We start from the raw sequence: 16351 nt of genomic DNA, 5'->3' as shown, positions 1-16351 counted from the left end.
GTTGCCTGGGCATCCACAGAAGGTGTGTCCTTGCTAGTGCTGGGTGCTGGTCCAGTGGCCTGGACATCCTCGGAAGGTGAGTCTTTGCTATTGCTGGGTGCTGGTCCTGTAGGCCTACTGTGAAATCGTACCAAAAACTTTGGAATCTTAGATTGTTTCTTTGTTGTGAGCTTCATTATAATATCTTTCATGTCCTTTAGGTGCAGGTAATAATCTGTCAGCTCTTCATTATCAGTTACAATAACCAAATCAAGCAGATCATTAACCTTTTGCAATGATGCAGCATATGGAATAGGTAACACACTATCATCTTTCTCTTCCACATCTTCATCATTATTACCAGTAACAGACTAGATAATCTCGTCATCAGTTAATTCACCATAACCTGGATCATCAGCATCATTATCTAACCATGCATTCACATCAGAAAGTTGCAAATCTTCCTCACATGCATCTCTGAATGTCTCAAAAATCGCATTATCATAGCCCTCAAAATCAGCCATCTTAATCTTCATTCTAACCAGGTACCGGACTCAGATTTTTATTCCATGCATTCTTTAATGTGGTGACCTTTAACTCGCTCCATTCTTTGGCCTAGTTGTAAATTGCATCTTTAATTGAATATTTCTTGAAGTTTTCTAGTGTTCTACTAGCCTTTGTATGAACAAATCCACAAGGGGCCGTGACGAGGATTCGAACTTGTGTCCGAGAGCATACTTTGTATCCTTATTAGTCACTGTGTTGCTTGGGCTCTAAATATGGATACCCCCTGTGTGCAGGAAATAAATTCTTGGCAAAATTGTTTTTCTCTTCTAATGTTTAAATAAAGTCTCTGATCACGGGAAACTAAAAAATAAATATTGTACGTGACATACTTTAGCCGTGATGGAGCTGGGAAGTTGAGCAAATTTTGGGCACTAGGCGATGGAGCGCTCGGGGTTCGTTGCTATGCTCAAAATTATGGGGCTTATATATGTGACATCTATATATATATATATATATATATTTATTTATTTATTTATTTATTTATATACAAGAAGGTACATTGGGTTTGTGAGAATACATAGCATGGTATTTACAATCTTGTAAAGCCGCTAATACGCACAGCGTTTCGGGCAGGTCCTTAATCTAACAGATAATTTTAAGTAGGTAAATTCTAGCAGAATTAATAAAATGATAACAGATACATTACAAGAAAAAAATGAGATGAGAGAGATTAGTAGGTATATTAAAGCACATTGGTATATTAAAGCTATGATTGATTGCATTGACAGCTTGATTGGTAATTTAAACAAAGATTAATAGGCACGATACAGCAAATTGATAGCACATATAAGAAGACAGCAATGATCACAATGGTAAAGTTGTTTGGATTGGGTACATTAAGATTGGGAGATTGGGTAGCACTAGATACAGTGCAATTTTAAAGCAACAAGGTAGAAAACTATGAAGATGAAATTATGTACTTTTTAGTTTTGTTTTTGAATGACGCCAAAGTTGGACAGCTTTTCAATTCATTAGGGAGTGAGTTCCATAGACTAGGTCCCTTTATTTGTATAGTGTGTTTACTCAGATTAAGTTTGACTCTGGGGATTTTACAGAGATATTTATTTCTGGTGTGGTGATAATGGGTCCTATTACATCTGTCCAGGGAGAGTTTCAGAACATGATTTGCATTTAAGAACAGGGTTTTGTAAATGTAGTTGACAGAAGAGAATGTGTGGAGTGAAATTATGTTTAGCATGTTTAGGGAGTTAAACAAGGGGGCTGAGTGTTGTCTGAAAGTAGAATTGGTTATTATTCTGATAGCAGATTTTTGCTGGGTAATGATGGACTTGAGGTGGTTTGCAGTGGTTGAACCCCATGCACAGATACCATAATTAAGATAGGGATAGATAAGTGCATAATATAGTGAGATGAGAGCAGAGTTAGGTACATAATATTTGATTTTGGAGAGTATACCAACTGTTTTAGACTTTCTTAGTTATGTGTTGTATGTGGGTGCTGAAGTTGAGTCTCTTGTCTAGGAATAGGCCATGAAACTTTCCATCATTTTTATTACTAATGTTAACATTGTCTATCTGAAGCTGAATTGCATTTGTTGATTTGCTACCAAATAAGATGTAGTAGGTCTTTTCTATGTTAAGTGATAGTTTGTTGATTGACATCCATAAGTGGACTTTTTTTAGTTCATTATTAACAACATTATTTAGTGTATGTAGGTTGGGGTTAGAATAGATGAGGGCAGTATCATCACCAAACAATATAGGTTTCAGAATGTTAGAGACATTAGGCAGATCATTGATGTATATAAGAAATAGGAGAGGTCCCAAGATGCTGCCCTGTGGCACTCCAACGGTTATTAGTAGAGTGGGAGAGGTTATATCATTGATGGCTGCACATTGGTATCTATCACTATGATAGGATTGGATATAGTCCAGGGCATGGCCTCGGATTCCATTGTAAAACTGTAAAGGTGTTTTGTTTTGTTGTATTTAATATATACAGTGGAACCTCTATTAACGAGTTTAATCCGTTCTGGCACCGAGCTCGTTACCTGGAAAACTCGTCTTAAGAAACAAATTTGCCCATTTAAAATAAAGGAAATAAATTTAATCCGTTCCACTCCCAAAAACTTCCATACTTGTATGACTTTTTTTTATGTAAATATAATACTGCACATGTAATTATAAATGTTTTGTTGTACTGTTTTAATGTTTACTTTACCTTATGAAGAGTAGTTGCTGGCTTCAGGGAGACGATGGAGAGGTGGAAAGGAGGAGAGGGGTTATGGTGTGGAAAGAGAATCCACCTCTGAGTCAGGCGGACTCTCTCTTCTTGGGAATTTCACCCAAATTTCATTTAAAATGTCACACAAGGATGCGTTAGACCAGCACCAAATAAAAAACTACGTTGATTACACTCGTTGTGTCAACAATATAATGGTCTTACCACAAAGATACAATACAATGCCGTTCTCCCAAATAGGCAATGTGGTTATTAGAGAAAACGGAAATTTCATGGCAAACATTTATACAATCCCCAAGTCGATCAGATAAGAATTGGATTTTATAGAAATATTTGCTCAAATGACGCTTGAGTGCGGTGTTTGGGTGCATTCAAGAGAAAAAAGTGTCACGTTCAAGCGACATATACCTGCGAAAGTGATAACACTTTCACAAAGTGTTATCACAAAGTGATAAATTAATTAAACATTTTCACACACTGGGTTGTCACTGCTTTATCAGGGCAGCTTTTCCAAGAATGTGTTCACCTTTTCAAACATTCCAAACACTTCCCTGATCTCAGTGGAAGAGGCAGCATCCTCCCTTACCTCCTCATTCCCTTACTAATGGTGTAAATTGTTGATGAGGACCTGCCATACTCCCTTGTGAGATCAGTCACACAGACACCACACTCATGCTTTGCTATAATTTCCTTCTTTAAATCCACAGTAATTGTGTCTTTCTTCCTCTTGACAACACTATCTTTAGCAAGCAGCTTCTTTGGAGACATCGTGTGTTACAAATTGTAGTCGCAAAACCACTAAAAATGCAAAGAAAAACTCAAATAAATCCAGAGGGATGCTTGTCGTGTGCGAAAAAACAACAACACTGGCGTCAGAGGTGTCCGAGAATTTGCGAGAACCTGCGAGATGCTAGGTAACACCATGTGGTTTTGCTCGTTAATAGAGGCGAGCTCGTCAATAGAGACAAATTTGCTGCGAGTGGCTTGCTCGTTACTGGAAAAACCCGTTAATAGAGCCACTCGTTAATCGAGGTTCCTCTGTGTATATATATATATATATATATATATATATATATATATATATATATATATATATATATATATATATATATATATATAAAATAGTTCATGAGCCACAGACAAGGATTTGAAAGGCACCATTCAGTCGGCCTGAAACTCACACCTCTAAGCATTAATGACCTCAAGTTGACCTGAGGTCAGCTCAAGCAAATTTCACCTTGCTTCTGCTCATCTGATAATTGTAGCCTGATAGCCTTCAAACAAGCTGCCAGTTTTAGGTGTGGCTTGGTAGAGTGCCTGGGGCTATCTACTTGTGGGCAGAGTTAGCTACTAGGTTTCCCAATATATACTCGGAGAGCTGTAGATTCGGGAGGATAAACAATAGGAGAACAGCCAGCAGAGCAGAACAGAGGACAGCATAGCCAGGGAGGCTGTCAGCCGGACGGGGCGGGACTGTTCCTGTCAACTACAGTCCCCCCTTCCCTCTCTATCCAGCTATTGCCAGACACTTGGTGAGTTGAACATGGAAGGTGACTTAGTCGTGTTTACTATTGTTGTGTGACTAGCAGGTTCTCATATACGTTTGTGGCAGTGAAATGGTTCTGGAGTTTCTCTAGAGTTTGCGGGTAGCTGATCAAGTTACGGTGCCTTGTAGTTGTAGCACCTAGGTAATCAAATACCTGGGTTACAAGGTGTTGAACAAGAGAGGTTGCAGTAGGAACTCTGGGGGAAACTAGAATAGTTGACTAACTGGGGGGCAAACTAATGGACTAAAGAGAGCTATTTCCCCCACCCCCCGTTACACCATAATGACGAAGTTTACGTAAGAGGTAGTTGTGATTAACAGTATCAAAGGCCTTTCTCAGGTCAATGAAGAGTCCAATCGGAAATTCATTTTTGTCAAGGGCTGAGTAAATTATATCAAGGAGACTAATAATTGTATCGTTGGTACTCTTTTGGGAGCAGAAGCCAAACTGACAGGGGCTGAATATGTCAAATTTTACGAGGTAGGAGTAGAGCTGTATGTAGATAATTTTTTCAAATATTTTTGATAGTATGGGTAGGTTTGATATTGGTCTATAATTGTTTATGTCTGCCGGATTGCCTCTTTTATGAACTGGTGTTACTCTTGCTTTTTTAAGGATATCAGGGAAGGTATGACACTCTAGGGATTTGTTGAACAGCAGAGCTATGGGTGGCGCAAGGGCATGGGAGGCGCTCTTGCATACAGTGGATGGGATTTCACTGATGTTCCCAGCTTTGGTTTTTAGTGAGTGTATGATGGACACAACATCTGTCAGGCAGACTGGTGAAAGGAGAAGAGAGTTTGGATAGCTGCCTGAGAGATATGCATTGATATGTGTCTGAGTCTGTGGGATTTTACTGGCAAGGTTAGCACCAACCGATGAAAAGAAGCTATTCAATTCATTTGCCATTTCTAAATCAGTTGACGCTGTGTAGCTATCCTTAGAGAGTATTATCTGGTTGTGGGAGTGTCGTTTTGTTCCTAGGATATTAGAGATGGTTTTCCATGTGTTTTTCATGTTGCCTTTTGCTTCTTTGAATCTATTCTCATAATATGAAAGTTTAGCTTTTCTTATGATACTGGTAAGCACTGATGAGTACCTTTTAACTACTTCCTTTGTAACTAGGCCAATCCTAGATTTCTTTTCATATTCAAGTTTTTTGTTGATTGATTTAAGTATGCCACTTGTGAGCCACGGATTGTTTATTCTTTTGTCAGTTACTTGTTTGATAAGGAGGGGACAGTGAGTATTGTAGAAGTTTAGAGTTTTGGAGAGAAAGAGGTTAGTTAATGAGTTGATATCCTGTGTATTCTTGAATTCAGATTCCCAGTTAATATTGTGAAGTGCATTTGAGAGATTGCCTAAAGCTGATTCACTGTGTAGCCTGAATGAGAGTTTGCTTCTGGTGGTGTTATGTCCATGTTTGCTATGAGGAAGGTACGATAGTGGTCAGTTGTTCAATCATAGATTATACAAGATGTAAGGTGTATATTATGTTCTACGATCAAACAGTGTTTTTGCTGTTATTACACTATATACACACATTGTATATAACCATCTACATATATGTTCACTATAACGAACCACTAAGTTCGTATGGTGAGCCCAAAAAACAAGATTGAGCTGCCACACCCAGCCAGCCCTCCCTCACTCCTCTAACACCTTACTCGCCAACATTCCTCCTCCCACCATACTGTTATTGTTTTTATTACACTATTTACACACATTATGTATAAATATCAACATGTTTTATTCACCATAACCATACAACTAAACTCGTATTATGTCCAAACAGAACAGTGGCCACCATACACTGCATGACAAGTCACACAGCAGACGACAACGCTACGAGTACGACGCCACCTCCCTCACCAAAATGGTTCCTCCCAATATACTCCTGTTGCTGTTATTACACTGTATACACACACATTATATATATGTATCTACATTTGTGTTCACCATAGTGAACCACTAAACTAGTATGGTGAGCAAAACAAGAGTGGCTGCCACACACTGACGCTACCTCGATTCCCTCCCTCCCTCACCAAAATTCCACCTCCCACAATGCCAGTTACATATATATTTTGACATTATTTGGCAATGCTGTGGTCACAAGCTGAACAGCAGTGCTGTGCGCCAGCCTTGGTTGCTCACTCAGTACTGAGGCTCTTACACCCGGGAATGTTGCCCACGATTTTTTTTTTAAATGGCGTCTGTTTATAAGAGCGCCACAATCCTGCTATTATTACAATCCTGGTCACTAAATCCTGTAAATGAATAATAGACCACACGTTTATTTTGTAAAGGAACATATGAAGTCGTTTGAAGTATGGACTAGATGGACAAAATAATGCTGTTGTGCTGTGGCTAGCGCTGTGAACATCCTGAAGAGCATTGATTCACTGACATTTGATCATTGTACACAGTCATTATCATACTCAGGCTCTTCTGTAATACTATCATGGCTAAATAAAACCAGTTACATATATATTTTGACATTATTTGGCAATGCTGTGGTCACAAGCTGAACAGCAGTGCTGTGAGCTCATGCTGTGTGCGCCAACCTTGGTTGCTCACTCAGTACTGAGGCTCTTACACACTGGAATGTTGCCCACGATTTTTTTTTTAAATGACGTCTGTTTATAAGAGCCCTGAGGAGGCTGATGTGAACCCCATGTAGCTGCGGGAGTTTTGAATCATACGCTATACCTATAAGATCCCTGAGGTGTGTTACGCCCCACCCGTTGAGCGCCTACAAGCTCGTTGCGCAGTGCAGTGGTTAAGTATCTCGTCTTCCTTAGAGAGCAGAACTTCCATAATGTCTAAATTCATAGCTCAGGCATTAGTTTCAGACATTAGCCAGACAAAGCCTTTTGAGAGCATAGATAACCCTTAATCCATGAGTTGTATTACAGATATAGTGTTTGGTGGTAAAGCCATACATGTTATTTTGCCATCAGGCGATGTTAATTTAGCAATGGGGTGAGCTGGGGCATTATCTGTCAACAGCATTACCTTTACCTCAGCAGGATGAATTCTACGCTCATTGATCTGCTGCTTTTTTACTAATTTATAAAAGTGATTCTGGAACCAATCCTCAAAAATAATCTGTGTGAACCAGGCATTTTTTGTGTTGTAGTAGATGACAGGTAGTCTGTTCATGCAGTTTTTCAATGCTCTGAGGTTGGCAGATTTCCCAACAATTGCGTACTTTGTTCGGTGACTGCCATCTGTGTTACAGCACAATAATGCTGAAAATCTTTCCTTCTTTACCTTGCAACTAGGAATACTCTACTCAAGCCTGAAGGCCAAAGTGTTTCTTTGAAGGCATTTCCAGTTAAAGCCTGTTACATCTGCATTGTACACTTAAAACCAGCTTAGATTATTAGATATCATGTGCTGAGAAAGTTTATGCTTATATGCATTAGCACTTCCAACATCTGCACTTAATGTCTCGCTACAAATTTTCTTGTTAATGATGTCATACCTCTCTTTAAATCGACATACCCATTCAATGCTAGCCTTGAAATTGTCTATGTTTAACTTTACAGCAAGTCTTTCAGCTGCATTTCTAATAGAATCAGCTGAAACAGCAATTCCTTTCACACCATGCTGTGTAAACCATTTAAATACAGACGAGTCCAAATCCGTATACTTAGCAGGCCTCAATTTTTCCTGTTGCTTATTGCATCAGTTTGAGCAAAGAATTTCGTAATATTATCCTTCTGCTTTTTTATATCACAAACTGTAACTTTACCGATGTTGAATTCTTGGGCGAGTTGAGTGACAGAGTATCCATGCTCTGCTTTCTCTATCAAGTCAACTTTCTAATGAATTGACAAATATTTTCTCTTTTGTTTTATACCTTCAATACCATGAATGCTGCTCTGAAACATCTTGACAGATTAAATGAGTTCAAACAGTAAAAATTTTTAAATTTATCACAAAATCCTTCGCGCGTGAGCCCGACGTTTTTACCCCAGGAAGAGGAGAAGCACATGGTGCCAGCCATCTCATCCAGGCCCAACGTGTTGACATGACCTGTGCTTATTTTATAGGCATATTCAAAATTTAATGTACATATTGACTGTTACAAGTTATTTTATTTAAAATATTATTATTGTTATAATTAGTGAAATATTGTTAGTTTTGAAGTTTTATGCATTTTATACAGTACAGTTCTGTATTAACCCTTAAGCTGTGCATGGCATACATACAGAGCACCACTTGGTTTCCGAACTTTAGTTATCCGAAACTTCCAGTTTCCCGATTGGGGTTGGGGAGTCATGCTACCCGAACAAAGTTCGGGTAGGCAGGGGTCCACCAAGCGTCACGCCGGCTTGTGGTGGTGGGTGGGCGATGGTCCAGTTTGCCCACTGTGACTTCACAGATTCACGGCCTATTATTCCTATTATTTTGAATTGCCATAAGGCTGGAATGTTCATTCTGTGCTTTTGTTTTACATATCTGCACAATCAAGAAACATCTGTGCACCATGTTGGCTCCAAATGCACGCATTGCGTCAGTGATGGCTGACTGGTGGGTGGATGGACGATGGAGCTGAGGTGGGAGGCAGTATGAATGAGGGGGGGGGGGAGAATCAGTGAGAGAGGGGGGGAGAGAGATGCTAGGAGGGAGGGGGAGGTATGGAGAGATGTTAGGAGGTAGGGAGAGATGCTAAGAGGGAGGGGGAGGTAGGGAGAGATGCTAGGAGGTAGGCAGGAAGGGATGGAAGTAGTGAGAATTAGGGAGGGAAAGGCAGGCTGGCAGGCACAGGCAGGCAGGCAGGCACAGGCAGGCAGACAGGCAGGAAGGCAGGCAGGCTAGATTGCAGGCAGGGAGTGAGTGGTAGTCACGCGGTTGAACCGCGTGACCTTGAGAGATGGGATGTAGGGGGGGCGGGTGGTTTGTTGGTGGTGGGGGTGAGACCGGCTCATTCCCGAAGATAAGCCTAACACACACTACCCGTTAGCATGATGGCAGGGGGGGAGGCAGGCTGGCTGGAAAGGAAGCAAGCTGGCAGGCAGGCAGGCTGGCAGGCAGGCTGGCAGGCTGGGAAGGAGGCAGGCTGGCAGGCTGGGAAGGAGGCAGGCTGGCAGGCTGGGAAGGAGGCAGGCTGGGAAGGAAGCAGGCTGGCAGGCTGGGAAGGAGGCAGGCAGGCAGGCTGGGAAGGAAGCAGGCTGGCAGGCTGGGAAGGAAGCAGGCTGGCAGGCTGGGAAGGAGGCAGGCTGGCAGGCTGGGAAGGAGGCAGGCTGGCAGGCTGGGAAGGAGGCAGGCTGGGAAGGAGGCAGGCTGGCAGGCTGGGAGGGAGGCAGGCTGGCAGGCTGGGAAGTAGGCAGGCTGGGAAGGAGGCAGGCTGGGAAGGAGGCAGGCTGGGAAGGAAGCAGGCTGGGAAGGAAGCAGGCTGGCAGGCTGGGAAGGAGGCAGGCTGGCAGGCTGGGAAGGAGGCAGGCTGGGAAGGAGGCAGACAGGCAGGCTGGGAAGGAGGCAGACAGGCAGGCTGGGAAGGAGGCAGGCTGGGAAGGAGGCAGGCTGGGAAGGAAGCAGGCTGGCAGGCTGGGAAGGAGGCAGGCAGGCAGGAAGCGATATATGGGTGTTGAAGTGAACTGTGAACCACGTGACCTTTGAGAGTGTGTGTGTGTGTGTGTATGGGTTTGGGGTGGGGGGTGGGGGAGGTGTGTCGGTGGTGGGGGGAGAGGGGGAGGTGTGTCGGTGGTGGGGGGAGAGGGGGAGGTGTGTCGGTGGTGGGGGGAGAGGGGGAGGTGTGTCGGTGGTGGGGGGAGAGGGGGAGGTGTGTCGGTGGTGGGGGGAGATGGGGAGGTGTGTTGGTGGTGGGGGAGGGACCGGCTGACTCCGTAAGCCTAACCACACTCCACAGACCTGTGACCCAGATTTGTTTCTTAAATGTACAGTACATCATCGTATATTTTAGGCAGGATGTGCCTGCAGGCTGGCAGGAAACATCCAGAGGATGTTTGCCAGACGTCTTAATAATCAGTTAGGAACAATTAAGGACTTTTATAAAGCGGATCAGGACTTCACTTATTGATGAGTACAAACAAAACACGGTCGCATTTACGCCATGAACCTGACGATTTTTTCCCCTAGAGTTTTTTTCATAAATTTTTCGGAAAAATTTCTTTTTACATTTCTAGTTTATTTTTTCCCCTCTATTTCTCGTATACGAACTTACATGTTAACCGACGGGTCTCGTCCCCAAGGGGTTCGGAAACCAAGTGGTGCTCTGTATACGACAGGACCTGATGGCAAAGTTCAATTTCTCAAATTTGCTCTAATGCTTTCTAATTTTTTGTGCATACTAGCAAATCCTGCAACTTTGTCTAAATGATCACAAACGTAACTTGAAAAATAAGAAAATAAAAAATAATTACTGTATAAAATTGAATATTGAATACTTCAGATTTTAAGATCAGCTGCAAAAATATAAACTATCACCAATTGTTCATTTGGTGTTATTATGCTCTCAGAATAGTATATGATCTTCATTTTCATAGATTTAGAATACTGTATATGTTTTCAGTTTAGTTTACTGTAAAAAAAATCGTCAATGTGGCATTTGAATTATGCGCCCAATTTAGAAAAAAATTGATAACTACAAACGTTTAGGGTTTGTGAAAAATCCATTCTAATAGGATTGTAGAACAGACAACTGTGAACGTTATTTGTAAAAATGGTGAGAATCAGTCCGGGCGGTGGTGGATGATGACAAGACCACACACTAGAATGTGAAGGGATGACGACGTTTCGGTCCGTCCTGGACCATTCTCAAGTCGATTGTGATGAGGAAGTAGAGACCTGCAATAAATAGGCACGAGAGATGAGGAGCAAAGTAAGGTGTAGTAGAGGGGCTAGTAGTAAGAACTGCAGAGGGCCTATTGGCCCATACGAGGCAGTTCCTATTATAACCACCGAAAGAGAAGGAGAAAATAATGAGAAGAGGAAAGCAAGGGAACGTAGGAGAAGACAATGAACAGAAAAAAGAGAGAAAAGAGAAAGAAAAGTAAATGGAAAGGGTAAGCTTATGTAAGGTCACGTTTGTTAGAAAGATTAGAGCATTTGAGTATATACTGTGAAAGGGAAGAGTCCACAGCAACAAAGTCAGGACTCAAGTTCATGTTGGGTACATTGTGTATTAGAGCCGATTCAACAAGACGGCGTTTGTGTAGAGTAGAGGCAGGAAAGATTATTTTGGAGGAAGACCAATCAATGGGATGATTAGAATCCCTCACATGGCAGAAGAGAGCATTGTTAGTGTCTACAGACTTAACACTTCACTGGATATGTGGGCCTGCGGGCCGCTACAAGCAACAGCCTGGTGGATCAAACGTTCACAAGTCAAGCCTGGCCTCAGGCCAGACTTGGGGGAGTAGAAGAACTCCCAGAACCCCATCAACCAGGTATCAGTCAAAAACTGAATTTTTTGAAGCTGACTCAAAGTTTGAGATAATTGAAGTTGAAGTTATCAACAATGAATAAGGTAGTTCTAATTCATTAATTTACTTATATGTTTTAATAAACGTTGTTTGGCATTCGTACTCGAATATGTGAAAGTTGTAGGTCAATATGTGTTGAAATGATGTTAAGAAAAAATAACCCCCCAAAAAACTAAATATAGGGAAAATTATAATAATTTAGAGGATAAAAATGTATACTTTATAAAAGTGATAAAGCCCTAATCTGGGCCCTAATCATCAAAACCGACTAAAGAGAAAAAGAAAATAGAATTTGAAATCTGTGAAAAACTCAGTAAAAAAAAATTCAAAGTCCCAAGTTCTGCCAGTTGTGACTGATTCATTTGGTGATCAATTTCATTCTATCTTGACATAGTTAGGGGATGGGTATGCACTCTCCAGGATGTAGAGGTTACAACTAAATGAGATAATAAACAAAGGAGACAAAAAAAATGGACATTGGTGAAAGTAACAGATATTAACATTAGGCAATGCATTTTTATGATATTTAACAAAATAGAGCATGATAACATACTTATTATTATTGGTATTATGATGTATTACTCAGCAATGCTATACAGACACCAGCTGCATATCCACTTTGTGGACACTTCTTGCTACTATTCTTCTTCTTTGTACATTGGACAAGTGCTTGCATCTCTTTATTACTGCATTATCCATCAGTTCCAGTTAATAGGAGCTGTTCTCCTTATCAACAAAATATTCTCCCTTTTAAAAAAAATTGCCTAAAATACATTTCTGAAAATATTGAATGAAACTTTCATGATGCTTAAGCCAATAAGTTGGAGATTTGTTTAACATTTAATATTAATTTTCACATAATTCAAATATTTTTTGTCCAGCCACAGCTTTTACAGCCCAGGCTGTAGCAGCTTTAGGGTTAATGCATGTGGTTTGTATTACGTAGGCTGTTAGAGAGAGGCGGGAGGCAGCCGAGAACCTGCCCATACCCCCTTCCCCATTCCTGCCCACCCTCCTTACTCCTGCCCATCCTCCTTATTCCTGCCCACCCTCCTTACTCCTGCCCACCCTCCTTACTCCTGCCCACCCTCCTTACTCCTGCCCCACTCTCCTTACTCCTGCCCCACCCTCCTTACTCCTGCCCATCCTCCTTACTCCTGCCCACCCTCCTTACTCCTGCCCACCCTCCTTACTCCTGCCTACCCTCCTTACTCCTGCCCACCCTCCTTACTCCTGCCCACCCTCCTTACTCCTGCCCACCCTCCTTACTTTTGCTCAAAGCACAATACCTAAAAAAAATTATTTAATGTATTCTAAACATTTACTATGTTTTGGTGGGGAAAATTTAGTCATAGAAACCTTAAATTTGTTTTATTTTGCCTTAACAGGTAATACTGCTTCCAGTCTCTGCTCGGCTACCCAGGACGAAAGCAAACACAACTTCTGCCCATTAATGATGGTAAGGACAATTTTATTCTTACTGTACTACCAGTGTGTGTGTGTTTATCATGATGTCAATAACCAGTGATTGTGAGTGTATTAATCAAGATATTTTCATTAACTAGTGTATTAATGTTGGTATTGTCATTACCCAGTGATGGTGAGTGTATTAATTATATTGGCATGACTCAGTGATGTTGAGTGTATTAACCCGTTTGTTGCTAAGGGCTATTTGTCCCTTGTCACCCACAGGCGTGTAACCAAAAAGAAAAAAAAAAATTCTTCCTAACCTGTTAATTTGTGTTCCCTGACCACGAGAGAGAGAAAAAAATTAATCGTACTTACAAATGACATAAATGAGCCGACAATATGAGCGATGACGTCACACCCTGCACGCTTGCTCATGCAAGGTGCGTCCTAGAGGCATTGCGCGCAGTCCTCAAGCAGTCAGAATTGCCACAAATTTATTTTTGCTGCATTATTTACAGTGTCTAGGCGTATTTTATCACAAATATTATTCACTAATTGTGTTACATATAATGTTACTTCATGTTCAATGGTAATAAATGTTGCATACATTGAGTATACACATGTGCACAAAAATATTTTCCCATTATGCCAATATAATATGCATTCACATTGTTCATTATTATATTTACGCACATGTACGCACTACAGGTTTTTGCAATATTATTGCACTTTTAAGAAGTCTTGGAGAGAGTGGTAGGCATTGAAGCAGTTGACAGTACATAATGGAACTGCACACGCTTCACACCATGTTTGCATAAGTTTACATTTCTGATCTCTTTTTTTTGTTCTACAAACTAAGCAACCACGTTGGCCTATTGCACGCTTTCCAGCTGGTGGCAAATGTTTTAGTCTGTGTGCTTGAAAGCACTCCGTGTGAGCGAGCCTGGGTGTAGCAGCATGCTGCAACACTGGGTTCATGATGGGTCTTTGTATGCCAGGAACATCTTTGCCAAACTTTGCTAATAACTGTCCCAAGTGTAAAAGCAAACGAACAGAAACTTGGTTTATGTCCAGTTTTCACCAGATACATATTATAGCTGTTCAGCATGCTTATGTCAACACATCGAAAAACACTTTTCGTCCACTTCAATATTTTCAGCACACACTCGACAGTGCCCACCATCATGTCAGGTTTATCAACCAAACGCATGTTGATATTATAGTCAAGAACACAATTTGGCTTATTGGTTCTTGCGTTACTCGGTTCACCTTGCCAATGTTCACCATTGTACTATCATGAATGGTTGTCAGCAAGTTCTCTTCTCTCTTGTCTTTCCACCTAACTGAGCGTATTTGATCACTTTTTCTTAGTTGGCAGTCACCAACTTCAAGTTTATTGTCAAACACTGGCATTTCCCTTCTTCTTGGCTTTACTGCGCCGAACAATCCAGTTCTATTTTAAATCAAGAACCTAGCTTGCAAAGGACTTGTATAGCAGTTATCCGTGTATAAAATGTGGCCCTTGTTCATCCATGGTGCCATCAGTGACTTTACCACACTACCCGAGAAACCATGTTGGTCGTTACCGAGAATGTCTACATCGCTAGCAGAATACAGAATCGTGTGTAACACATATCCTGTTTCACAGTCACAAAAAACAAAGAATTTCAATCCAAATTTGTTGCGTTTGGAGGGAATATACTGCATGAATGGAACATGTCCTCTGAAAAGCACAAGGGAATCGTCAATCACCAGCTTCTGTGCTGGTATGTAGAAATCTCTGAACTTACCAATCGCTTCATTCATATAGTGCCTGACTCTCCAAAGTCTATCATCCTCTGTCCGGTCGTCATTACTTGCAAAATGAAGACACCTGAGGAGTATCTGAAACCTGTCTCGGGACATATATTTCCTGAAGACAGGTGTTGGAATAGTCTGGTCTGGTTGGAATAATCTGTGATAGCATGTTTGACACAATGTTTCATCAACATACATATTGCCAAAAATATATACATTTCACCTACAGTAGTGATTTTCCAACGCTGCAATCGTGAATATTCTGTTATCTCTTTTCCAATGAGATGAGTCGCATGAAGGTTCATTTGGTGTACATTATATTCCATGAGCGGCTCATCATAAAATGATGTAAAGTAATCTATTTCACACATGTCCTCACCATTATCAGGGAAAAGGTCTGTAATCCCAACTTCTTTATTGTCAAAGGCAGGAATTAGAGGAATAAAATCATCACCATCACTCCACACAAGTACACCTGCTGTCCTGCGAGACGCAACAGCGGCTCGACAGCGAGGAAGCGTTGCACACCGTGGACCAGGAGATAAAGTCCGTCTATGCAAAGTACGGGCGCTATGTGAACGTGAGGTGAAATCACGTGAACATGAGGGTCTTGGTTCCTCATGTGGTGCCATGCGGCGGCGTTTGGCTGGGCGAGACGCTGCTGACGCGACAAATTCTCGCCCAGTATCACCACTGGTACTAGCAACAGGCACGGTAACACTATGCTCTGAATCCATTTCACTAAAACCAGAAAATGAGTCACCTTCCTCTGACTCATCGCCCAAAATATCCTCATACTCTAAATAAGCACAAGAACTGTGTGATCGTGGGTGAATTGGAGTAGACACTGGGCGAGGAGGCACGGGTGAGCATGTAGGCCTCGCCATGGGAGGAGACTGTACTGTATCTCATATTCACTGTCTGTGCTACTATCATCGGACAATTGTTTGTAGTCCTTATCAATGTCAGGGTCATCAAAAATCACTTTCCTCACCATCAGAAAATAATTCACTAGTTATTTGCTCTTGAGTAAGTGATTGCGTGGTGCGTGCTCAGCAGGTGTTTGGCCATGCGTTCGCCATGGTGACCGCTGGGTAATTGGGGCCTCCCATGCGTTGGTAGCATGAGCTGGATATTTTTTACAAATTGGCAGCTGGTTTACTATAGCCCCTGGACAGCGTATGGGCCCCCCCCCCCTACCCTACTAGTGATATGGATAGTGAAGTGAACGATGTGGAGAGTGTGTACAGTACACAGCTCTCACAGCCCTGTCATGCTGGACTAGGTCATCACCATCAGTGGAACAACACAAATTAATTTTTGTATGTTCCACTGAACATTTAGTGCCAAATGCAATTCATTTGGACCATCCGGGAATTCGTTAGAGCGGGGTCT

The 16351-nt window shown here is 41.6% G+C and overlaps 1 protein-coding gene across 1 annotated transcript in view; it reads left to right on the top strand.

Annotated features, from left to right (window-relative positions):
• LOC138371314 (tripartite motif-containing protein 3-like) overlaps positions 1-16351 on the top strand; it is a 29747-nt gene that overhangs the window by 3475 nt on the left and 9921 nt on the right. The window contains exon 2 of the mRNA XM_069336099.1: positions 13138-13208. Within this exon, the coding sequence (XP_069192200.1) occupies positions 13203-13208 (6 nt within the window). The 5' untranslated portion in view covers positions 13138-13202. The remainder of the gene's footprint in view (positions 1-13137; positions 13209-16351) is intronic.

This window comes from Procambarus clarkii, chromosome 35 (assembly GCF_040958095.1).
Source record: "Procambarus clarkii isolate CNS0578487 chromosome 35, FALCON_Pclarkii_2.0, whole genome shotgun sequence".
In the NCBI taxonomy this organism is placed as follows: domain Eukaryota; kingdom Metazoa; phylum Arthropoda; class Malacostraca; order Decapoda; family Cambaridae; genus Procambarus; species Procambarus clarkii.
The sequence above is the reverse complement of the archived record's forward strand: the minus strand, read 5'-3'. Positions and strand labels throughout refer to the sequence as shown.